General features: G+C 37.1%; 3 protein-coding genes and 1 long non-coding RNA gene across 16 annotated transcripts; 2 read left to right on the forward strand and 2 right to left on the reverse strand.

The window, feature by feature from the left end:
• Nucleotides 1-24: 24 nt before the first annotated feature.
• Nucleotides 25-2,301, forward strand: LOC139819762 (uncharacterized). Its single transcript, XM_071789448.1, has 2 exons — nt 25-279; nt 799-2,301. The coding sequence occupies exons 1-2, from the start codon at nt 178-180 to the stop codon at nt 1,681-1,683; spliced, it is 987 nt and encodes a 328-aa protein (XP_071645549.1). The 5' UTR covers nt 25-177; the 3' UTR covers nt 1,684-2,301.
• On the reverse strand, nt 1,932-9,728 carry Sms (spermine synthase). 5 transcript variants are annotated; one of them, XM_071789441.1, is made up of 8 exons: nt 9,333-9,728; nt 8,614-8,900; nt 7,292-7,400; nt 5,296-5,418; nt 5,079-5,233; nt 4,911-5,000; nt 4,552-4,743; nt 1,932-4,354 (listed from the first exon to the last, which is right to left on the reverse strand). In XM_071789441.1, exons 1-8 carry the CDS (start codon nt 9,625-9,627, stop codon nt 4,208-4,210), a joined length of 1,398 nt encoding a protein of 465 aa, XP_071645542.1. In that variant the 5' UTR covers nt 9,628-9,728; the 3' UTR covers nt 1,932-4,207. The 5 variants fall into 5 exon arrangements, with proteins under 5 accessions (XP_071645542.1, XP_071645541.1, XP_071645540.1 ...); XM_071789440.1 differs by having other exon boundaries at nt 7,292-7,403; nt 9,333-9,724; XM_071789439.1 differs by lacking the exon at nt 7,292-7,400 and adding an exon at nt 6,056-6,167 and having other exon boundaries at nt 9,333-9,718.
• An 89-nt stretch (nt 9,729-9,817) lies between these two features.
• Nucleotides 9,818-24,945, reverse strand: Aldh-iii (Aldehyde dehydrogenase type III). 6 transcript variants are annotated; one of them, XM_071789433.1, is made up of 13 exons: nt 24,763-24,945; nt 22,554-22,644; nt 15,414-15,454; nt 15,061-15,204; nt 14,838-14,933; nt 14,488-14,709; nt 13,826-13,989; nt 13,481-13,711; nt 13,171-13,371; nt 11,814-11,929; nt 10,970-11,105; nt 10,687-10,840; nt 9,818-10,187 (listed from the first exon to the last, which is right to left on the reverse strand). In XM_071789433.1, the coding sequence occupies exons 1-13, from the start codon at nt 24,787-24,789 to the stop codon at nt 10,158-10,160; spliced, it is 1,653 nt and encodes a 550-aa protein (XP_071645534.1). In that variant the 5' UTR covers nt 24,790-24,945; the 3' UTR covers nt 9,818-10,157. The 6 variants fall into 6 exon arrangements, with proteins under 6 accessions (XP_071645534.1, XP_071645535.1, XP_071645532.1 ...); XM_071789434.1 differs by lacking the exon at nt 24,763-24,945 and adding an exon at nt 24,632-24,691 and having other exon boundaries at nt 9,818-10,166; XM_071789431.1 differs by lacking the exon at nt 24,763-24,945 and adding an exon at nt 24,632-24,691.
• LOC139819768 (uncharacterized) lies at nt 17,828-24,617 on the forward strand. Of its 4 annotated transcripts, none has more exons than XR_011733807.1 (6): nt 17,828-18,542; nt 18,904-19,042; nt 21,997-22,218; nt 22,304-23,223; nt 23,305-23,500; nt 23,756-24,617. It is a non-coding gene; the product is annotated as an uncharacterized lncRNA (long non-coding RNA). The 4 variants fall into 4 exon arrangements; XR_011733808.1 differs by having other exon boundaries at nt 17,828-18,344; nt 18,420-18,542; nt 23,305-24,617; XR_011733806.1 differs by having other exon boundaries at nt 23,305-24,617.
• Nucleotides 24,946-25,164: the final 219 nt, after the last annotated feature.

The raw sequence follows: 25,164 nt of genomic DNA on the forward strand, positions 1-25,164 counted from the left end.
TAAAAACGCCGCGCGCCGACGCGTCAGTGCCGAATTCTCCCGCGAGAGCGCCCGCTCGGTAAAGCAGCGACCGTGCGGATCGACATTCGCGACTTTTGGTGCATCGCGATGATCGCAACGGAGCGTCGGCCGTTCAGCTCATCGCGTTTATGTTGTTGAACCCGCGTGGCCGCCAACATGACGGGCAAGCAGTGTCAGCCGGATGACAGCGAGGACAATCAGTCGCGGATAAAGCTGATAGCGGACAAACGCAGGCTCTTGGAGGACAAGTCCGCCCAGGTACGACGTCCTCGATTTATCTTCCTCCTATGTGTAAACGCGATTCTGCTGGACAGCTGGACCTCTGCCGCGTGCTGTCTGCTGTAACGCGCGTTGCAGCCCCTTTCGTTTATCGACTCCCGTTTACTTTTCGCGAAGAAAAATAATTAATAGGCGGCGTAACGTAGCTTCGCGACGAGAGCTGTCACTGTGCGTGGTCATTTTAAGTGGCGGTGGAACGCCAAATTAAAATCTTGATTCATAGACGCAAAATGGGAGCCATATGTATCTGTGGATATTTTTAACAAATCTTTATGTCCATAAATCTGCGAGGATAATACATCTTTAAAGGTGATATATGTATGCTGCAAATAAAATCATGTCGCTCGTAAATAGAAAGCGCATGACAAATAATTTTTCATTACCAAATTGATACTGTTGATAATATATAGAATCTTTCGAGGTAAAATGTGAATAATATTTTTGCACGGGGTGAAAATACTATGGGCTAAATTTGTAAAAGAGAACCGCAATTTACAGGTGGAGGCAGAAATCAGGAGCTGTTTCGATGACCTAACGAAACTCCTGCGATCCAGGGAGAAGCAGCTGCTGCGTCAAGCCGAGGCCATCCACAGACAGCAACTCTCGCTGATAGAAACTTCATTGGATTTTCTACCGTCGTCGGTGGCAGTCCTGAACGACAGGAGCAAGCTAGAGGAACAAATACGCCAGTTTGGTAATATCGAGACACACGGATCCAACGGTATTACAGTAAAGGATGTGGAGCCGTATAAAGTTGCGGATTATCAAGACGCCAATAAGGACCATGTTAGTTTCGACAAATCGATCACTAAAAAATCAGACCAAAAAGCCAGAGATCGTCTGAGCTTGCCGCGTTGCAAGGATTTGATATCCGACTACAGGACCGTGCGTATTTCGAGCCTGCCTTCCACGTTCCTCGCCGATAATCAGTTGAGAGACTCGCGGAGCGTAAAGGCCAATGCGTTGAAGATCGTCAAAGACACCCTATCCATATCGGGATGCTCGCCGCTTTTGATTATAAAACGCAAACTCGGCCTGACACACGTATCCTTAGACGGACTACACGCTTTCGACAAAACGTATTCGCGGAACGTGCAGTCCTTCGGGATGTCTTGCCAAACTACGGAAACCTGCGAGCTAGATGCGTTGACGCACAAATCGATTGAAACTAATTTGCGAGAATTTGACGAGAAAGTCTTGGATCAGGACGATTCTGAATCAATTGGACGCCCGAAGGAACGTGAGAGAAGCTACGAGCATCCGATACAGGTGCAACAATGGTTGCAGCAGATACTCGCGGAGACCGAGATAGAGCCTGCGATTCACGAAATCGGACAGTTTTCAGAGATATCCAAGGCAAAGCTCTGCAATAACGAGCTGTAATCCTATTCGCCGATCGAATTAGACATTCTTGCGTTGTGTTTCAATTGGGGGCCAAAGTTTCCAAAATCATGGAAAGCAAACTGAAAAGGCTGATCTACCTTAGAACTGCATGCCCTGATACTTTTAATTTATACAAATCTCTTGTAAAATAAATTGGAAGGACGTTCTTACATCGTAGTTTTTCCGTGATCGTAGTAGAGGAACGTGAGAAAGGATACCAAATTTGAATGACAAAGAAAGAAGGAAAAGAAGAGAGAGAGTAAAAGATTTATTGTGTACATCGATAAAGTTTAGTACCTCTGCCACAGATGCTTAATGTGTAGTCCTTGTTCATACAACGAATACTTCGCCGTTCTTGATACAACAGACAACGTGGTTAGTGCCCTCTCGAAAAAATGTTGTGCTTAAAAATCCGAATTATATAATTGATAAGACTGTTTTTATTCTACTAAAAATATCGCGTATTTATTTTATCGTGTATAAGTTTTTAATTTACATAGAAAGTGCTATCCTTGTTGGTCAATGAATCTTGACAGCAAATAAATGCAGCATAATCTTATTGCGACAGTTTCTTCAAGTGATATCTTTTTTATAAATAAAACTCATGATTGTACGATATTTTTGTAAATAATTAATCAAGTTAATTCATTACTATATATCGTAATTCCAGCTCTTTCTCTCCACTTACATGACTAAATTGTGCGTATAATTGTAGATTCCGTAATCAATTAATTCATTAGATGCTCAGTATTTTTGAAGATATGATTAAGAATCCATCAACTATTAGCATTAACAGAAGCAATCTAGGATTATTATTTATTTTGCATTTTACTATTGCTTAACGCTGTTAAACGGATAATATTGTGTTGAAACATGCTTTGATATTTAATACTGTAAGAAAATAATATCCTCAATAAATTATTTCTTGTAAAATTGCACTAAGAGTTAGGAGAAACTCCTATAATATAATTAATAAAATATTCGTCGTTATTTCAATTAATTCATACTTGCTCAAGTATTATTTCCTATTAGTTTCATTTCTTTAACCCTGAACTGTATAAATCTGAAATGGGCTCTTTAATATTAATATAGTGAGAAAATTTACAGTAATTTTACAAAATTATCGAATTCTGCGACTAAAAGTTTATTTCGATTCAAATTCTAATCTTTTTTTATTGTGCTGTATGCGTATCATTACAATTACGAATTTATTATACCGATATGTATACATTAAGATGTTTTATACTGTTTAGGGTTAATTAAATGCATGTACATATATATATATATATATATATATATATATATATATATATATGTACATGCATTTATTTGTATTTTATCAATTGTTCAAATCAGAGAAAAACGCTTGTTAGAAAAATAATTTATCCCGATATAATTTTATCGTTCTTACATCGAGCTTTTATAAAATACAGATTATATTTATATTTATATATATGCGATATATATCATATCGACATATACGTATCAATATACAAGTTATCGCGGGTAAACAAAATGACCGCGATAAAACTATCTAATAAGAAAAGGAAAAAAGCAAAAAGATGATAATACGCATCTATCATTGCTGTTAATCCTTGTATTCTAATCAGAAATATGGGGAAAAAAATGATTAAATGTAAAACAATATAAATTTTAAAAACTTAATAATTACATAGATTAATAAAGGATTAACAACAAAAATTGATCTTTGTATTATCAGCAATTAAATATAAAAAAAGAAAGAACTCTTACGGTACTAATTTTTTTGCTATATGTTTTCACGTTGGAAAAATCAGCATCAGTATTTGAGTTTTTCATCAATTTTTAAAGCGAAAGTTGAAATACGATATCCTTGAAATTTATTAGCGTTAAATTATTAGGAATAGTATATTGTGCACCAAGGGGCGAAAGTAGCGTTTTTCAGACGAGTGTGAAGTTTGCCGCCCGAGCCGAAGGCGAGTACCTGTTTAGCGGGACAAAAGTGATCACTTTCCGCCCTAGGGAGGAAAGTGGTTACTTTCGTCCCGCTAATGCCGTCCTGGCGTGAAATTGGCCACTTTCGCCCTTCTCTACAGGCATGGAAAGTCGAACTTTCCGTGGAGGTGTTGTGAAAAATGTATTTCGACAAGAGGTAATGCAAATTAAATCCAATTTGAACCTTGCTTCCTCTAGAACATGATAAAAGAGATAAACCAAATTGAAGTAAGGTATTTTATCTCTTATAAAAAGATATATGTATATATTCTTTTTTCTGCTATCATCTATTATTTCTTAGATTTATCTTCCAACGCAATCGTTACGCATAATAAAATTCTCGAGGAAATCTCGAGAGAAAACAGTAATTAATATGTTATGAAATGAACTAATTTAATAATAATTTGATTCATCTCACTCAGGAACTAATTTCATTAATTAATAAAGCTAGAACTAGGAAGTAGAGCTTGGGTCATAAGACAGGCAGCAGACTGTGAGGATACCGGTTTGCCATGGTCCTCCATGTTCTACCCGAATATTCTTTGCTCCATCATTTCAGTGAGACTTGATAGAAGATCCAATCTTCGAAAAAAGATGGGACAAAAGCGCGATCTTTCGTGAACGTGACCGGCACGCACAATTGAGATAGGACTTCTTCATACATCTTCAAGGATTCTGGACATGACGCGCCATTTCCCTACATACAAAAAAAAAAACAATATTAAACATTGATAAAATAATCTATATCACATATTTATATTAAGGTATCTAAAATTTTATTGTTATAGTTTTATCAATAAAATGTAGAAGTATCGTTTGCGATTAAAATCAAAACCACTTTATTGCATAATAGATGAAATTGAATGTGCTTTGAAAATGAATAAAGATACTCACATGCGTCATATATTTTCCGGTAGACTTCAACACCTTCATGGAAGAGTTGAGGATTAGTCTAATAAAATCCCAGGCATCACCATGTGGCGTTGTGCTAATAGGAATGTCCGTCAGATCGCCGAAGACGTAATCGAATTGTCGTCCTTCTTCGATCATATGGGCTAACGCTTTCACACAATCGCCGACAATGATCTACAAAGAGAGATTATTATTATTCCTATGAATTTTGTTGTTAGTTCACAAGAATCTAGATGGTTAGATTCGAATGTTCGGTTGCAGATTCGGTTGAAGATGTTCAGATTGAAAAATGCTCGGTTCTTAGAATTTAAGCGCTTGAAAATTTATAAGACAAAGCTTACTTCATAATTATCGCCCTTTCTCTTGTCTAGGCAGTCGCCACATATGCTCCGCATATGCTGGCTACAGGCTTTCATGACGATGTCATCAATCTGCAAAAAAAATATATAAAAACAGATGGTACATATAATTCGTTCATATAATTCACGTGTGAAATTTGATTCACATACTTCTAGCATCGTAATAAACTTTGGTTTTTCCTTCAATAATTCCCATAATAGGCCGCCATCGCCACCACCGAGTATCACTATCTCCTTGCCAGCGTAATTTTCTTTGCCTCGTTGCATCAGCGTTTCTGTGTATATAAGATCTGCCTCGGACATGTCTGCAGAGGAATTTCTAGTAAGTTGTAAATAATAGACGAAGTTATAACATAATACAACTTACTTTGGAGTTCGTCGAGTACCAGCAGATTGCCTAGCGATTTGGAGTGCACAATTTGTACCTTCTGATACGGTGATCTAGCCTCGAACACGAGCTTGTCGATGTCATATTCCAGCAGTCGCTCGTCTTGAATAAGAATAATGTTTATTGGCAACACTTGTCGCCATCTTGTAATAATGTTAATTCAAAAGCATGCTTATATACATTTAAAAAAACATTACGAAGAGTAGAAAACAAGGTATCGCAAGGCAAAGCTGATAACACGCATGGGAACGTTAGCATCATAACCAGATGAAAGAATGATGTGAGGAAGTTGGTAAAAGATTAACTATTAAAATTGGACGACGCTTTGTCATGCAAGAAGTGAACAAATAATGTCCTTGGGGATTAACGCGGAGAGACGTTCCAGACTGAAACGATCGCAGGTGCATATTACTAACGAGTAAGATGTATCTAGAATTATAGAAATCGTCTAAGCTTTAACTGTGAACATCACATTTTAAATCGATTATACAGATTCGTAGCTCTCAATGAGTTTCCATCTTCACATATTTCAGAAATAACTTTAGAACGGTCTTCGTAATATATATTTTTCGTAAGAGATAAAGCTTTCGTAAGAGACGTGAGGACATTTAATACTAATATTTACGAGTCGATGTACAATATTAATTTTCCAATTGATCGAGCCCCTTAAGTACAAGCAATTCCGTTGTAAGAGCGGCCGTTAACTGGTCCGTAAACATAATTATAAATAAAAACTCACCGGCGGTAGGATAGTATCTCTCAAAGGGTCCACCGCGTTTAATTGGTGTAAGCGTGTGCGACCGTGTAGCGGTTGCTGCTGTCTGCAACGCCGTTTCCAATTCTTTGGCCAACTACCATAACCGGCCATCATCATCATCATCCATCATCATCACCATCATCATCATCATCATTATCATCATCGTCATCGTCATCATCATGATTTTCATTCATCATCATCATCATCATTATCATCATCAAGCCGAACCAATGAGAATTGAACAGAACAAAGACACTATCTTGTAAAACGGAATCGCTACACTCCTTGTTGTTAAGGAAGCTAAAAAAAGGTGTTAAGATCTGGCAAGCCATGATATATGGCAGGGCTTATCTTTGTCCAACAAAATGGTACGTAACAAGCGTAAAAAACGGATCGTGATAAAGGTAGCTGTGTCTGTGTATGATCGTATTATCTTATTATTATAGCCGTACGACTAAAAGTGACGATCCGGAAATTTGCAACTCTAAGAATCTAATAAACCTCGGATTCAATTATTATTCAAAAATAATAATGCATTAAAAGAGAATGAGAAATAAGTTATTATAAAAATAATATTTTAAGCTTCGTAATTATATACATATATACCGTAAAGGTATTACGCACGTTTCAACTGTATCTGGCAAAATTTCAATTTTTAGCTAGTACCGTGTACTTTTACCGTATAGGTATCTTAATAGAATATTAATTTATAGCACATAAGAGAGAAAGAAAAATATAATAGAATTCAACGATAATGATTTATAAGGCAAGCCACATTTACATCTCTGATTGCATTTCGATAGTGAATCCGTTCTTAGATCTCGTAGCAAAATACGCCCTATGCATTGCAGCAGTTGCCTAAGAACTTTTATTCGTACGACCGAAAAAAGGCAAGAGAACAATTATACAAGTAAATATACATATATTTAAATATTATATGTATTTGAATGAATGATCAAAACTTTTTTTTTTATGAGCGAATTGAGTGCTGGGTAGAAAAATTTGGGCTGAACGTAACAGTGCTGGGAGCAAAATTAAGTCAGCATTCCTGGCAAGCGGCCTATCCTAAATATCTATTAGTAAACAGTCAATAGCGATATTGTAATTCTCTATGCCAAATATTTCACGAAATAAATCTACAAGTATGAAAAATATGTAGTTGTGTTAGGAGAAGTGAACGAGGAACAAAATCTAATTGAGGGAAAGCATTTTTTCTACCTGATAGTGTCAGATAGAGGTCATATATGGTTCCTCGTCTTACTGGCGGTAAACGCTTGCTGCGCTGGCTGTTCAAAGCCATGGCAACATCAGCTTCCAAGTATCGCCACTGCTACAACGTTCTGTCAGTTATGTCATAATTCCTACTTGCGTTGTAAAAAAAAATTCTACATACAGGATGTTAAAACAAATGGTTCGGGACAGATAGTACTCGGTGGCACTCAGAAACCGAGCAAAGAACACTCAATCGGCAAAAATTGAAAAAAGGGACTTTCCTGACGTCGCATATATTTTCTCCTTCCTAGATATAACAATTATCTTATCACGTTAAAATACGATAAGATAATCCTTTCTCCGCGGTAATTGTAGCAACGCGTTTATTTTACAAACTCGAATATATACATTCTAAGTCGCTTGCAAAGCAATGCAAAAACTTGTTATGGAGATGTAATTAGCCTCAACATTAAGACAGTGCATTGCTCTTTCATTTACATAAGTGCTTTCATTTACATAAGTGATTACAGCTGATATTTCTGTCTAAAAATAATTAAAATTAAATCTGGTTGTAGATTATCTTTTCGTTTTCTTTCATCATTTGTTATATAAGATAAAAACCGAGATAAGAGATATGATAATCGAATAAATGATTTTATTTGCTCAATCTTGGAGTCGGCAATCTTCGAGCGAAGTTCTTTTGACCAACATATAGAAGCCAGAGATTAAATTAGCTGAGTATAATTTCGCAGAATTCGTAACTACGCAACAAACGGTTCTTAAGGATCAATCATCGCATGCATTTTGTATCTAAATATAAACTCAGCGAAATTATACTGGCATCAATCCTTGATAGAGGGAAGTCCCGCTTGTATTACTAAAATAGAAAATTGCTTTTAACTCGGATAAGATCAATTTCTCGAACCATATAGACAAAGTATTTTTTACTCAGTTTAATGAGCCCGATTAAGTCTCGAATCCTTTTCTTCAACAACCTGCATTTTACTGCTTCACGTTTTACTTTAAATTTTAACACGCAAAGATCGATACGTTAATCGTAATTGAGTTTGTCAGATTCGTTGCAATTCTTCAATGAAAAAAACCCACGTGTTCGCAACTTTTTCTTTCTCTCTGAGAACTGAACGTGTTCCTACGTGATTAGTTTATCTTTATCTTTCTTTTTTATTTTAAGAGATTCTGATGAAGTGATTATAAAACCCTGCCTATAGAAGGTAAGTGGTGTTTCTCAAAAGCACTAGCGTTCGTTCTTCAACAGATATTTTTCTAACGTTTACAGCAAATTGTTTATCAAGTTCGTGCATACATACCTCGAAAGTTAAGAGCGCCTCTTGGTCGTCCTGCTTGTAATACTCGATGTTTAACGTAATCAGACCCTCTGTGTACCCTCTGACAGTGATCAGACTGCCCCTGGGTCCGGTATATAAAACGAGCAAACTGCCGTCGATGTTCGACTCTGTCAGTGGCTTGAGACCGGTGAAATGTTCCGCCAGTACGTTCGCGATCGCCGATTTCAGGCCCGATCGCTTCTCCATATCGGCAATTACGCTACTGGAGACCGTGAAGTCCAGGAGTACGGTATGGGCTACCATTGCTTCTGCAATGTACGAACACAGATATAGGATGTGTGAAGTCAATCCGGACGGAGAGACGGCAATTTGCCTCATATACTTGTTAAAGGCCTTGTCACGCGGGCGATAAGTCATCGGCGAGTCACGGGGTCACAGGAAAACTCAACGCGCGAATATCTTTTCCCTTCCCCTTTTCTTTTTAATTATATATTTCACGTTATACAAGAGTAGTCGAGCCGCGAGCGCATGCAGAAGCTAAAGGCTGAACGACAGCGTGACGACGGCATGGAATGTCCTTAACGTCGCTTCGGGATAATACATTACATAATTAAATCCCGTGGAAAAACAGGTACGTTGCCGGTGCCCGCGCTACGTGACTTGACACACCGCGCGGCTGTCGATAATCAACGGATGATTCATTAGCTTCATTCGCCGGTCATTCGCTTGTTTATACTCACGTAATTGTGCGATAACGTTTATTGCTCGGTCTGTTCGGGCGTACGCCAGTGTGTTGCTCCCAGACGTGAAGGAATGACGTGTGCACACACTGGCACAAGAATTTATGCGCAGGTTATCGGATGCGCGCGGGGCGATAGGAATTATCATCTGGAGGACCTCTCTGACGATTGTGTTCGATTGCTGGTGCGATGTATCGCGAGATATCGCGGCGTCGCGATACCTCGAGACCTCCGGCCGATTCAAACGCACGGATCTAGAAAGCGCGCGCGCGCCCGCGCATATCTCGAGATACATTATTATAAATGTATTACATCATAATTATTATATAACATCGAACACCAATTTAACTATCGCATGCGACAGTAAAGTTCTTGAATTGTGTTGTATATTAACAATAAAAAAAACCTGTGAAAGCACTTGGCGTTCCGCAGAGATGCGGACGAAATAGAAAAAAATTTAGAATTATATAAGAAAAAACGCAGAGTAGTGTGCAAACAAAAGATTTAATAAACAGATTTATTTTAAGACTTACTGGAGCTTATCCCAATAAAAATGTTCATTTTTTTACCATAATATAATATTCTCTCCCATATGCTTCACGAGCATAAGTGAAGCTCGAACATATTTCATACATATGTGCGGTAAAACATCTACACTTATTTAATAGGGTATAAACAATATATAAAACCAAAAACATTGTACAAAAATTTTTACAATCTCCATTGAGTTATAAAAGGTGAGTAAAGAATTATGTAGCAATTAATTGTGTAAATTGACAAAATGCATTTATAGATGCATTTGGAGGTGCTGCGTGGTCGGCTGCGTTACAACTGCTTCTCCGAGTAATTAAATTCCTGCAACAATATACGCATTTGTTCTTTTTTTTCCCCCTCTCACCTCGTATGAGTACCCGATGGAATTGTCATGTTACGATCGATAAAAAGTATGAAAAGTAACACACGCAATGAAATAACATGAGACATTGTTTTCCGAGCATCTACCGTCAACACTCAAATACCACCCACAAAGGTCAGATGAAAAATTCTAACAATAAGAGGCAATCATAACTGCACACGGTACACCACACAGTTTCTCTTTACCTTAATTATGAAAATGCAAATCAATATTGGATAATTATATTTAAGCTCTCTGAGAGTTTAGACTTCACAAATTATGACCATTTTTCTTCCTTCACCTGCCTTCCTGTGTCATCCTTTTCCCACAACTATGCTACTATTTATGCAAATATATTTTATTCAAAACGTTTACAATGATTACAAACTCTACTTAGCCCACTTACATTTATGTATAACATGAGGATGAATTATGTACGGTTTAATATCGTTTTTGTACCTTCATTGCAGCTTTAAATCCAACTGTGGCGAGTACCCCGAGACCGAACATAAGTATATATGGTAAATACTTTATAATAGGCAAACTAGGTCTTCTTTCGATTAAACGTCTAAGTATCTTCAAATTTTTGTCGGAATAGGGTGGAAAACGGGATCTGAAAAACATATTTTCTGCTTGGTATTGAAAGACTACTATTAACTAATATAGCAAAATATTCTATATATAATTTACATAGATTAGATTATACAATTATCTGATTATATAAAAGAAGATTCACACTTACTTGGCCAAAATTTCCGCAACTTTATTGTAATTCCGAATCAAACAACCTTTCTTATGTGTGAATGTATCGAACGTGAATTTTCCATGGTAGGCTCCCATACCAGAATATCCTACTCCTCCAAAGGGTAAAGTGTCAACTAAAGAAATAATATACAATAATAATGGATGAAATAATGTAACAAAGAGGAGAAAAAAATAATTTGATATTAATTTTTGTTATGTGAACATATACTTATCACTTTTGTTTTTGTTAGAATCTCTCATTATTTGTCTTAATCAAATTGAACTAAAGATTTTATGTTAATAGATTTAAGATTATAAATAAAGCAGTAATTTCACATATATATAAGAATTCCTCATTAAATTGAAAAGAATTTAGTGAGAGATAAGTCAAAATAAAAATAAAGAATATCTTGAATAAATGTTGAGAATGCAATAGTTTTTAAATAAGTCATTAAAAGTGACTGTTTACAAGCACGTTATGTAGCGGTATATTTATAGCATGTATTACATCCTCAACATTCGTTCATAAGTTAGTTTTTGATACCATTATACCACTTGTTAAAATTTTAGAATTAATGGAGAACATAGATAGTGCAAGCCAAGTATGATACAATTAAGCAATAGAATAAAAATAAAAAGCTCGTATTACAGAATACTCATTAGTTCGTTACATTGCAATTCAATTTTAAAGAAATTTAATACATATACATACATCTAATACTCTGTTAACAGAAACAACGTAACGTAATGCTATTTGAAAAAAAAAAGAAAGCTAGCTAGGACAAATGTATAAATAATTTATACAAAAAAACTTTTTATAACATTATTGTAAGAAAAACTACCTGCTGCATGTAATATCACGTCATTAGCAACAACGCTGCCACTAGACGTATTATTAATAATCAAAGATAGAGTTTCCTTGTCCTGGCTGAATATATACAACGCTAATGGCTTCTCCCTGTTAAATAATTAATGTAAGAACGTCATTTCTCTTTGCGAAATGTGTATTTGTATCCGTGAGTATGTATATGCACGCGCTCGTGTATGAGTATGTGCACGCGCCCGTATATATGAATATGTGTACGCGCGTGTTGCGAATAACTCTGATACTTTATAATCGCACATCATTACGTTTGTATAACATTAATAATACGTACTAGTTTCTCTTTTTAATGTCAATTTCATGTTAGTACTTATTTTGAATATTTATAATTTTATAATATAATATATATATTACTTAATATATATTATAGCAATAACCACCACCATTTTCAGATGCATTCTATTATTTGAACAGTATATACAGTTTGATAATGCAAAGTTTCCACACTTGCAACCTCACACATAAGTAAAAAAAATAAAAGATTTATATATACAGACAGTAGAAAAATCTATTTTATACCAAGGAAGAAAGATATAGTGTAAATTCTCCTTCAGCAGTCATCACACCTAAACCAGAAAAAGGGAACGAACATGCTTGTTTCAATCAGAGAATCCTTAATCCTAATCAAGAAATGCATTCCTGCTCCCTCTCATAACCAGTTTACGAAATCAATTCGTACAACTACCAACCGCATCTGCACTTTCTTCCGATGGACAAGCCGAGCTATTTTGCCAATTTCGGCAGAACCAAAAACGATAAACGCAAACACAAAAGTAAAATATTGTAAAACAGAATTGTCGTGGGACTTATCGGTCTCCATGGCAAAGGTTTTTTCTTTCACCGAAATTCTCAAAGAATAAATAAACAGGCCCAATATAGATAATACTTCCGTCACCTAGAATCCGGACTCACCGGTATATTGCAATAACGTGTCGTTGACGCACACGGCTCCGCTGCTGACTTGGTCTATAATTAGATCTTGTACTCTCTTGCTCGTAGAAAATACGTACAGTACAAGTGGGCTTTCACTACATGCGAAAAACTAATTACTTCATGCCGTTCCCTCGCGTAACAGTGAAATCGTGAAATGTATGAATGTATGAGAGAATATAAGAACATCTATCCCCGGCAGTTATATTTACGTGGGAATAAAATCTTCCGTTCGGGATTATGAAAGATTTCAGATTATAAAAGTTCGGATAATTAAAATATTCTAGCTACAGATAAAAAAATGCGCGATATTTCAGAAGGGGATATTTGCATTATTCGTTTCTCATATAATCCCTTGCTCATAATATCGAAGTCAAATAACGTACCGACTGTTGATGAAGTTAATTGCTTCGTAAGCATTATTAACGTTTATTATAGGTAATATCGGCCCAAATATCTCTTCCTGCATGATGGAATCCGTTGATTTGACATCAGTAAGTATTGTAGGCGAAATAAACTTTTCCGCAGGATTTACGTCGCCACCGATAGCAATCTTGGTTTTATCGTTTATATAATTGACAAGTCGCCTAAGTATAGGAGAAATAATTATTACTTAACTTATCGAGGCGTCTTTAAACTTGTAATCATTATTCGCCTTAAAAATAATTATATTGAGTATTTGCGTGTAAAACTTACTGATAATGTTTGTCTGTAATAATGCGCGCCAAGTCAGGATTTTCCCGTGGATTGTCACCGTACCATTCCTGTAAAATCTTTTTAGCTTCCTCGATAAATTTGCTCTGTACCTCGGGTGTGCATAACATATAATCGGGCGCGATACACGTTTGACCAACGTTGACGCATTTACCCCACAAAATGCGTTTCGCTGCCATTGCCATATCCACTGTGTTATCTATGTACACGGGGCTGCAAATCGTTGTTATTCAGTACAATTCCGTTTGAAAGATAAGTTTTTGGAGAAATATAATTAAAATTGCATTTTGCACGTATCTAGATTTTTTTAAAAAATTTGTTTAATACCTCTTTCCACCCAACTCTAATGTAACGGGTGTGAGAAACTCATTAGCAGCTTTCCGTACAAGTTTTCCAATTGTAGAGGATCCAGTATAAAAAATATAATCAAAACGTTGCTTGAGTAGCTCTGTCGTTTCTGATACTCCTCCCATTATTACACGGCAACAATCCTGTTCACAAGAAACATCAAGTCATAATTCCTTTTTAATAAGCAAGACGTTTGACATATGGAGTTAATTTATTTCAATATGGATATATTGAAATATTGTTGCAATAAAAATCATGGTCTTTTTTTAAACTAATGTGTTAAGAGATGAATAATAGAGAGAAAAAAAAATAATGTTGCCTCTTCATTATACAAGACGCAGTTCTTGTGCGTCATCGTTATGCAACAAAGTGTCTTGTAACAGAGTTCAATTCAAGCCATTCAATTTCAATTTAATTTCATGGTCTACCTTCTTTAGTTAAAGAAATATAATGATTTATAACAGAATACTTCATAGGATGCAGGATATCTCAAAATTCGCAAATGAAAAAAATTGCTACAGTGGGAAAATTCTTGAGAAATTAAATAATAACTTTTGTGATTATCCATTAACAGTAGTTTGTAAAATATAAAAATTTAAAATTAAAATATAAAGAATTTTAGCAAATCAAGTCTTACGTACCGTATCTAAATATTTCGGAATGGTCTCGTACAAATATTTCGCTGTAGCTGTTGCAATCTCGGAAGGTTTCACAATCACGCAGTTTCCAGCTGCGATCGCGCCCATCATAGGTAGTATATTCAGCTGAACAGGATAATTCCACGCACCCATAACTAATACAACTCCATAAGGATCTTTTCGGATTTCCACTCCATCGAAAAAGTTCGCCAGTGACTTGGGCGGCTGCAAAATATCGCAATCTTAAAAGTTCACACTCTAGAGCCTAGCCTATTAAAACTGTCTGATAAACGGAAATAAATAAAGAGAGATATACTCTTATATAACATATATAAAAACTGCATCAAGATTACCTTCTCTGTTGCCGACCATTCTTTAATATTCATGAGCATGTATTTAATCTCTTGAATTGTATAATCAATTTCCAATGCAAACGTTTCAAACTTGCACTAAAATATAATCGACATTATTAAAAATAATAATGAAAAGAATATATTATTAAAAATAATAATACGATATTGGGCTAATATACACTAATGAAGCGATTGTTTTTAATACGTGATCATTAAATCATACCCTGTGCAAATCTGACGCCAGGACTGCTACTATTTCTGACGAGTTTTCCGTCAGCATACGCATAAGCTGTTTTATTTGCTTGATCCTCCATTCTAGCGGCCTTGTCTTTCCGCTGTTAAACGCGTCTCGCGACTGCTGAACTAACTGTAATAAATTTTATACAGACGAGTCGTTAGTCCTCAAAAAAATTATACATTTTTCTCTTACATAACACGAGAAAGAAGACACTCCGATTGGTTTAATTAAAAAATATAAATAATAGTTTTTCAAACGTAATTGCAAAATTTCGTTGGGGTCCCTGGATACCCCAGGGTAGTTTTCGAGGATTAATAAACAGTTAATTATTTGCTTACCTCAGGATAATTTATAGGCACTTGTTTGTCATTTGTTTGCGCTGAAACAAAAGAAAATAATACATTGTTTGATATAAATATTTGACGCCCTTCTATTTCGATTGCTTATTACGCCACAGGATATGCAAAGTTAAAAAAAAAACAACTTAATTTAAATGCTAAAATATTTATGTAAATTAAATCAACATTGAATCGTTACACTCCAACGAGTTAACCTTCACGCTTCTCTTATTGCGTGATGAGCTTCACATATGACTAATTTATAGAAAAAATGATAATTGCCAGAGCAATCTCATTTATAACTTTCAGGATCTGTTCAAGGATCTGTTTATTTCGAGGGCGCGATGAGGTAATAAGCAAATTTCGTGTAAATTGTTAAACTCGATTTCCCAGGGAAAAAAAGAAGAACGTAAACATTAGTCGGAAAACATTTATATTAATTTTGGAACTGGCGTAGGTTTTTCGAATAAAAAGTTAAATCCAGTTTTAGCTATTAAATATTTTAATATTAATTAATATGTAACGGATATTATACATACAGAAATATTAAAAACTCTCGAAATATATAAGGAGCAAGTTACAAGACATGAAAAAATTCATCTTTCCAAATAAGGTTCGATAAATAATCCGTCAATGGAATTTTTGCGTGAACGAGAATTTAAAAAACGATTTGAGACCAGCAAATAAAAAGAAGAGTCGTGCGATAAGACAAATTGTTATTTTCAAAGTGCGGAAGATAAGACGATAAGTGCGGAATAATCTTTTTGGGATATAGTTGCTTCAGGAACTGATCTCTCGTCACGTAAAACCGAAAAATCATCGTACAAAAATGATCGGCCCGAAGTAACGGTTAACGCGAACGTGTCCGTTTATTTTTGTATCGCTGATGTATCGCCGCCGGGGGGGGGGGGGACACGGCGGACAAGGACACGCCCGATAAGTATTTCAACGTATTAAACGAGATATGCAAAGTCTCGTCGACCTCGTTCAAAGAAAAAAAAAAACAAATACATATATACACATATATATATCTGTTTTGGTTTGACGACTTCCAACTTACATACACGTAGCTACTTTTATCGACACGTGTGAATCTCGGCTGAACTTTTTTCTTTATCTTCTTCCAATTCTCAGAACTCAGAACTATAAAATTTCCAATCCCAGTTTTAAAAAATTGAAAAAAGATTAAAAAAAAAAAAAAAAAGAAAAAAGGATGTGAGTTAACCGAGACTGAAGTTAATCCTCAATGATAAAAATGAATATCGCACAAAGCAAGGATTTGTTATGTAAATACGTACGGATAATCGCTCGTTCGCGACGGGACGCGTGCGGCGCGGTATAAATCAAACATTGCGCAAAAAACCCGTGCGTTAATTTTTCATCGTCTTCTTCTCAATCGTTTCTTCTGCCGAGTCGAACAATACCGATTTATCGTCGCAGTGATTAGCCGCGATAATTACGCTCTGTAGCCTTTTACGCGTGCCCCTTGCAGCGATTTAAAACTCCGCGTTTCCGTTCCCAAGTAGAACAGAAAAGTCAAAGTGACAATAAATTTCGTCAATATGAAATTGACAATATTTTGACCTTTCTATTCTACTTAGGAAGGGAGTTCAAGTCGCTTAGGGCCGGTTGTTCCAACTTGTTCGTAAACCAACTAATAACAGTTAAATCATACGTGTCTTTTGTCTTTCCTTCAAATTAGACGAAGATTACAGACATATGATTTAATTATTAGTTTACCAACAGGTTGGAACAACCGGCACTTGCAAGAGGCACGCGTAAAAGAACAACATAATTGCCGCGAGCGCGTCGTGACGTGTCTCGATCGGAGAGCCTGCGGATTCGGAGTAAGTATTCGGATGTCAATAAGCGCGGAATGCAGCGTAGTTTCGCGTCTGTCGACATGGGAGGATGAGAGCGACGGGAGGCGGAAAGGTCGGCTCGAGAGAGGCGCCGTGGCCGATCTTTCGGACAAAGAGAGCGAGAGAGATCAGGCAGAGAGGCCGAGGAACGGTTGTTTATTTCCGCTCGACGATGAAACGTAAAAGGACGGTCACTCGCGGAAAAACGGTCGGGGCTTACCCATAGTCGCGAACACTCGTGGACCCTACGGTGGACGTTGGCGGACTAATCGTCAGGTAGTCGTCAAGTCGACAGCAAGGGGGTGGGGAGGGTAGGAGAGAACGAAAGTTCTTCTGCAGCTGCGACCTGCTACTCCTCGGTGCGGCGGATCGGCGCGTTACATACTAAGCTCCAGAAATGCAGCGTAAGAGATCAAAGTGTACACGTGTGTCTTTGGTTATCTCTCCGTGCTCCGGAAAAAGCGCGGGGCGGGGGAGCCGGGGAGGGGGAAACGGCGCCGCGCGCCGGCGTCGGAGAGGAGGAGAGCGCGAGCTGCGCGAGAGCGCCGTGGCCGCGGTGGCGGGAAAAAATACAATATTATAATATAATGTAACCATGTAACAACCGTGTCGGATATAGTCGGACACGCGGATGTTCGAAGAATAGCAGGGTGCGATTCACTTTTGGCGCTTCAAAACTCTCGGAAACGTTTCATCCTTGTTGTTTATCAAATGTTAAACAAGGCTAAAATAATGCTCCGTAACGTTTGAAGCGTCCAGTGGATCACACCCATGTGGCCGAGAGACAATTGGGAATCAACGCGCGCATTATCATCGATAAATAAACGGCGTCTCGTCTCACGTCTGGTCGTGCGACCGGCTCACCGTTAGAGGGCGCCACTTGTGAATTCTCGCGCCTCGCGAGGTCCAGGAAATCCGAGGACTCGAGGACCGAGTTATATCAAAGTCCGAGCAGCCCGGGCTGCCCAGGCGACCCGGCGAAAGTGAAGGGTGAAAAATTGGCGGGCTTGCAGGGTGGAACGATTCGGGAAATGATCAATTTCGCGTTTCCTCGTGGAACGCTCCACAGGTGTTACGCGTCACTTTCTCCCGGAAGTTTAGCTCGCTTTTCGCGATTTCTGATAAGTTTTTTTTTTCTTCCTAGGAGCGTAACGCGTGTTAGGAGAGCGCGTTTTATCTTTTTTCCCGCGATTACTAGCCAGCGTTTAATCTATTTTCGATGTTTGATTTGTTCTACAGGGAAGTTTACGAAAGTTACGCTTTTAAGGTGATCCTAAAGCCGTGATCCTAACCGGTTTTTTTCAGTTTTTTTCTTAGCACTAATCTTTTAATTGGCTTTATAGAAATGCTAAATTCTTGTCTAGAATTAAAGTACGCATCAAGATCTAGGTCATGGTGATCGCATTTATATGTGGTGGTCGTCACGTATAACAAAAAATATTAATTTTTTTTCGTTTTTGATATAAATTCGACCACCATGGCCTAGATTTTGACGCGTACTTTAATTCTAGACAAGCATTTTGTATTTCTATAAAGCCAATTAAAAGATTAGTGCTAAGAAAGAAACCGGTTAGGATCACCTTAAGGAGCTTTTAATAAGGACGTGTTATCGTTCGTCCCATTTATAGGAATGTAGAAAATATTGGATGTTCAACAGAAGCACATTCGATGTTCAAATAACTGAGCATGAGATCCGTGAAAGTAAAACGCACTTAGCGGAAGTAATATTGAATGTCTCGACATTGTAATGGACTTCTCTTTTTACAAGTAAGTATAAGGAAAGAGTCGTACCAAAGAAATGTGAGAGGAAAAATACATCTTAAATAAATATTATATTTATATCTATATATAGGTATATATAAATTAGAATGTCTGTCTAGTATGTTCTCTATTAATATATTTTAACTCCTAAACCCTTTGACTGATCTAGACCTTTTGCATAAGTTACTCTCTAGACCTCTGAAAATATACCATGAATTACTCTTGAATATTTTATCCCCTCATTTTCTGATTTCCTCTCCTTGACACTTTGTGATAATGTAAGTTTATTGCATTATCATATATGGGATAAAAAGCCCAACAGCGGGCAGTTTAAGCAAATTATAAACGTGAAAAGGAGTTAATTATTTTATCACGGTTTTTTCCGAATCTGTTTCGAGCTTATTTTTGTGTTTTTCATTTCATATTTAATTTTTTACTACCTAGTACTACCTAGTCAAATATCTTCGGAGCTATTTCCCTGACGAAAATAATATACGTTTATTGATAGTTTATAAGAAGTTTGCCTAAGTGTTGAGTAGATGTTTCATTTGAGCTTTAAAACATTTATTAAATTGTTTATGAGATCCTCACGTAGCATCTTGAAACACCTCGTGAATATTTGCAATATTCTGAAAACGCTACGCGACACTTTTCGAACGCCTATCAAACGTAGCCGTGAACATCTCATAAACAATTCCATGTTTAAATTTATATGTTATAAACAATTTAACACTGCACGGACACCGTGTTTTTCAAGCTCCCGGACACCTTGGGACTTTTAAGTCTAAAGGGTTTTTGAAAGAGTTTTTGTATTACAAAAAATCTATAAAAATTTATGTATCATCTTCTGTACTAAAGATTATAGAAAGAAGAATACTAAAGTAATTTCTGTACTTACATAGGCCGGAACTGTTGCAATCTTTTTTTAAGTGTTGAAACATCACGAGAAAACTAAAATGCAGAAAGTCACTGTGCCTTAAAAGGCTCACGGTGCCCACGCAGTGTTAATAAATGTTTTAAACTTTTAAAGCTCAAATGACACATTTACTCAACGCTTAAAAAACTTCTCATAAATTATCAATAAACATATTATTTTCGCCAGTGAAATTCGTTTTATTTGTGAAATTTAATGACTAAACCTGATGACGTGCGCCAGAGACGTAAATGTCAAAATTTGCACGTATAATGGAGCACATTCAGCATATGTGAGATTTGTGGTTTAAATATTCGCGCATCATGGCTGGCATTTGGTTATTCCATAATAATAACAACAATAATACATATTATTACATGAATTAATATTATATATTATTATTATTACAAGTTGTCAAATAATTACCGAGCAGCCAACAGTTATAAAGCGCGAATTTTAGATACGAGGCGCGTGCCAATAATAAACACATTATTTGTAATTCTACGCATAAACCAGTAATAAACAAATTATATGCAATCCTATGCTTATAATTATTACTTTGTTTTTACGCGTTATTATGAGAAAAAATTTAAATACTAAAGTATTACCGAATAACCAAGTTACGTGGCGCGAATTTTGGATACGAAGCGCGTGCCAATAATAAACACATTATCTGTAATTCTACGCGCATAAACCAGTAATAAACAAATTATATGCAATCCTATGTATATAATTATTACTTTGTTATTATGCGTTATTATCAGAAAAAATTTAAATACTAAAGTATTACCGAATAACCAAGTTACGTGGCGCGAATTTTAGATACGAGGCGCGTGCTAATAATAAACACATTATTTGTAATTCTACGCGCATAAACCAGTAAATAAACACATTATATGCGATCCTATATGTATATAATTATTACTTTGTTTTTACGCGTTATTATGAGAAAAAATTTAAATACTAAAGTATTACCGAATAACCAAGTTACGTGGCGCGAATTTTGGATACGAAGCGCGTGCCAATAATAAACACATTATTTGTAATTCTACGCATAAACCAGTAATAAACAAATTATATGCAATCCTATGTATATAATTATTACTTTGTTATTACGCGTTATTATGATAAAAAATTTAAATACTAAAGTATTACCGAATAACCATCAAGTTACCTGGCGCGAATACTTTTAGTGCGCTTCGAACGTGCCTCGCGATTTTGTATGCAAATTCATATTGTAATGCGTTTAGGGCGTTAATGATACTACCGCGAGATCGCACCGAGCCGCGAAGGGAGGAACGTACCATTGTGATGAGAATTCTGCATCGGTTGCACGTGTATCTTTACGCATTCCACTTTGAATTTATCCATAGATTCGCCCGACATTCGCTACGGAAAAAGATGATCCTTGCTTCCTCGATTACAAGCGCGTTAGTCCGGAGGTAACGATCCCCGACGTTACCGGGCAGCTCACCGACCGTGAGAAAAATGGAGCTTTGTGTAATAACAAATTGCGCGCGCGCGTGTTGCTGATCCGTCGTTGTCGTTACCGCGTTCCACGCTCAAAATCGCGAATGCTCGCTCGAGGTTGTCGGGTTCGAGACTGGATCTTTGACTGGACTTGGATCTAAAGCAAGTTCTCGCGACAATGCGAAAGGCGATTCGACGGTGGGGGGGGATAGCATGGAATTTAAAAACATTACAGTATCTTCTGTAGATCGAGGTGGTCTTTAAACCTTGAAGTGTCTGGCTGTGTTGAAATCACCGAGATCGAATCTGTCGGTCGGGGTCTGCGGCAGGTGTAAACAGGACGGTTCGTGCAAATTAATTCGACTTTAGAAGCCGCGGCGCAAACATATATCCCCTAAACGTGTAATGTTTCGTGGATTATTTCAGCGATCGCGCAATGCCGGCGAAACAATGTCTAATAATAAATGAGACTTCCTCGGTAACTCTGAGTAGTAAAAGTAGAGACCCGCAATTATATTGCCGCCACGAACTCTGTTATGTTTTTCCTCAACGATGTGTTTACTTCGCCTATTTTTAGATGATCCTTGATGCAGTAAAGGACACGGCAAAGACAATTTTCTATGCGTCGCGACCGACCTGCAGTTAGAGGGGAACTCGATCGAGAAAGAGCTCAATTATTACTAATACCGAATGTCGAGAGTTGCGATGTTCTCACGCACATCAAGTTTGAAAAGGTCAAATAAAATGACGGCTGCTTCTGGGTCGATACCTTCCGTATTTTCTCATCGGAAGTGCGTATGTGAGTTACGTCTACGGCTACGATGCTCGTATGCTATACTTAGATACACTGCGGTCACAGCTTGCGTAACAATTTTCAATTCTAGGAACGAGCTTTTAATGGAGAGAGATTTGTTGGAAATTTATACAATGATACACTTGCCGACTTTCCCAAGGTACTACTACGTCTTCCCCACAGCGTTACAGCTTCGTTTCGGTCTTTAATTTTGTTACAATTCTCAGCAGAGAGACGTCTTGTAAAAGCGACATATAGTTATGACATTACTTTATTATTTTGCAATTTAAGCTTCTTCTTTTTATAATTATTAAAATTTCTAATTTAACGGATTTACTCACGTGACTCGGCTAAATCAGCCGTTTGCATTTCGATGCAACAGACATCGGACTCTTTCGCGACGTCCGTCGAAATGTCCAGTATTACTTCAGCCTGGGGAAAAAAAAACGTTATAAATATTTCATAAGTGTAAGAAAATATAGTTGTCAAGATGAAGTCGGAAGTCCTTGTAACCCGAATGAGAATCGATAAAGCTTATATTAATATTTAACATGCAAATTATGTCGGAGATCAGATTTAATAAAAGATTTATTATCGAAAGTTTATTCTTAAAAAGAACGGGTCGATCAAATGTAGCAATTATTTCTCGAAATAATACTGATAAAATAGATAGCTACGTTTAGACGCCCAATTCGTTAAGTCGTTTGGCGTACATTAAGATTCATATTATAAATTCATATACGCGGCGCGATATATCACTCTAATCCACTATATATATAAATTTGTTTCATTAATCACAATTTTATATAAATTCTAAGAATTGCAAAACGATTCTGTATGAATTCTAATCGTAATTAAATGTAGTCTAGACGTAACGCGACGCAATTAACGAGCCATCATTATCAATGCCTAGGCTCTACAATTAATCGATGCGTGTTTTCTCAAGGAGAACTCCATTAAAGAATCATTTACATAACGTTATTACTTTTTTCTCCGGAGTTAATCTGCAAGGTGCGCATCCGCATACTCTGCCATTCGCGCCTAACGATATGGAAAGCGGAAAATCGGGGTCTATAAGACTCTTTATTGCAGGTCATTTCACTTCCTCGTCGAGAGTGCGAGTTACGCGTACGGCTTCACATACTGGCCTGGATACACGTGGCTACAACGATGTGTAACAATTATAATTATACGTGCCGCAAAACGAGCTTTCGATTTCGGAGAGAATTCAATGTCCATGACGATGCTTTCTAGTATCCGTGGAACTTCGTCATAGCCTCGCGTCGAGGTAAAACTTATTTATTGTCATACGTCAGAAATCTCGTGGAAGCGACGGCGTTGGCACCGGACTTTTGCATAAGGCAAAGTTCACGTTTCGTAAAAAGCAAATAATCATATACAACGAGTTACAATATTATTTTTAGCACTGATTTTAATTAAGCTTTTTCACATTCACGCCGGTTAGTTAGTTTAGTATTAGTTTTAAGTATTAAGTATTAAGCCAGTATTAAAGATTAAATATATATATATAATATATATATAGGTATCGTGGAATATAGTAAACAAGATAATTATCGTTCAGACGCGATAATCATGATTTCCGTGAAACAATTTCAGAGTGCATAGCCCTAGAGCATAACGGAATAAAAATGAAGAGTGATTCAGAGCGCGCAAACTAAAGCGTGATGTTTCTCCGAAAACCTTTTTAGACGAAAACCCTTTTAGAAATTTAGAAAAATCGTATCGGTCATCGAAATACAGCAAAATCGTCTTGTATCGTCAGTCATGTCACTCACGATTTTATCTCATTTTTTTTTCATAATTCATGGTATTCTCTATCTGTATTTCTTACAACATCTTAGTTTTTCTAGTCATAGCAACTGTCCGTTTGTGATATATTTAAATTTCTATTAAAACTATATAGGAACCCCTCGTTAAATTCGATAAGTTAATACGCACTCAATAAAATTATTATTATTAATAAAATTGTAGCCATCATTGTAGCTGGAAACCGCGCGACCTGGAAACTGACTGTGACGTCAATACTTATATATGGCAAAATCACCTTTCAGCGATGAGTTGTCGAAATATCTTTTTATAAACAACCATTTATACGAATTGCGTAATACAAATCATTCCCTCTTCTAGGCACATTATTTTACTTCGGTATATAAATCACGCGCCGATTCGAGGACGATGGCCCGAACGTGACACGGGAAATCGAGTCTCCACCAGCTTCGAGCTATTCGAGTTCTAAGTCCGACGATAAAAATGCTGATACCGTATCGACGATATGGATGAATGTTATTAGGTTTTTGGGACAGGTTTGCGGCCGAGAAAGTATCGATATCCGTCGCTAAAACGTCGACGAGGGAACCGGTCGAAAAGATTTGTTACTCCTCAATCGGCACGCACTCACCACGCCAGTCGTGATTTCCGTGATATTTCGCTCGTTGATCCTCATGGCGTGTTAACAAAGTGTACTCACGTAACAAGCAAAACACGAACGTTACGTCGTACTCTGATGTGATGATCACGCAGAAAACTCACCATGTTCGATGATTCCGAGTGAGGCATTCTCGACTCGAGTCCAGGCACTTATCTCCACGGATACGGTTCGCTCGAAGAAACTACGTCTCCGCCTGCATAAAAGCAGCGGATACACGTTGCAGTTGCGACCGGTTTTACGGACGGACACCCAAGGGACTAGGCAACGTTGTAAATCCCTCCAATTTTTCACGGCACATTCTAGGAATAATGTAGGCGGACGGGAGTTGTCGACCCGGGTCGGGTCGCCTTTAACTTCCAAATTTCCAGGCTCCGTATAAGCACCGCGGCAACGTCGAAAACGCAGAAGGAGATGTAGATCGCGAGATATATTAGCCGGCGCACTGATTTGCGCGAGTAAAATACAAACGGCACGCAATGCGATTACTAAATGTCTCTCTTTTT

The sequence above is a fragment of the Temnothorax longispinosus genome, chromosome 9 (assembly GCF_030848805.1).
Source record: "Temnothorax longispinosus isolate EJ_2023e chromosome 9, Tlon_JGU_v1, whole genome shotgun sequence".
Taxonomy (NCBI): domain Eukaryota; kingdom Metazoa; phylum Arthropoda; class Insecta; order Hymenoptera; family Formicidae; genus Temnothorax; species Temnothorax longispinosus.

Bases quoted from the DNA above. Each gene is read 5' to 3' on its own strand.
- LOC139819762 (XM_071789448.1), top strand. From the start codon at position 178: ATGACGGGCAAGCAGTGTCAGCCGGATGACAGCGAGGACAATCAGTCG. The intron at 280-798 runs GTACGACGTCCT...CGCAATTTACAG, and splicing joins TGGAGGACAAGTCCGCCCAG to GTGGAGGCAGAAATCAGGAG.
- Sms (XM_071789440.1), bottom strand. From the start codon at position 9,627: ATGTATCTCGAGATATGCGCGGGCGCGCGCGCGCTTTCTAGATCCGTG. The intron at 7,404-8,613 runs GTATGTATGCAC...AGAACGTTGTAG, and splicing joins AGGCGCTCTTAACTTTCGAG to CAGTGGCGATACTTGGAAGC. The intron at 5,419-7,291 runs GTAGAAAAAATG...TTCTTATTCAAG, and splicing joins CCTCTATCTGACACTATCAG to ACGAGCGACTGCTGGAATAT.
- Aldh-iii (XM_071789431.1), bottom strand. From the start codon at position 24,676: ATGAGGATCAACGAGCGAAATATCACGGAAATCACGACTGGCGTG. The intron at 14,710-14,837 runs GTAATCTTGATG...GATATTTTGCAG, and splicing joins AATGGTCGGCAACAGAGAAG to CCGCCCAAGTCACTGGCGAA. The intron at 10,188-10,686 runs GTACAAAAACGA...ATATTGTTGCAG, and splicing joins GATTTAAAGCTGCAATGAAG to GAATTTAATTACTCGGAGAA.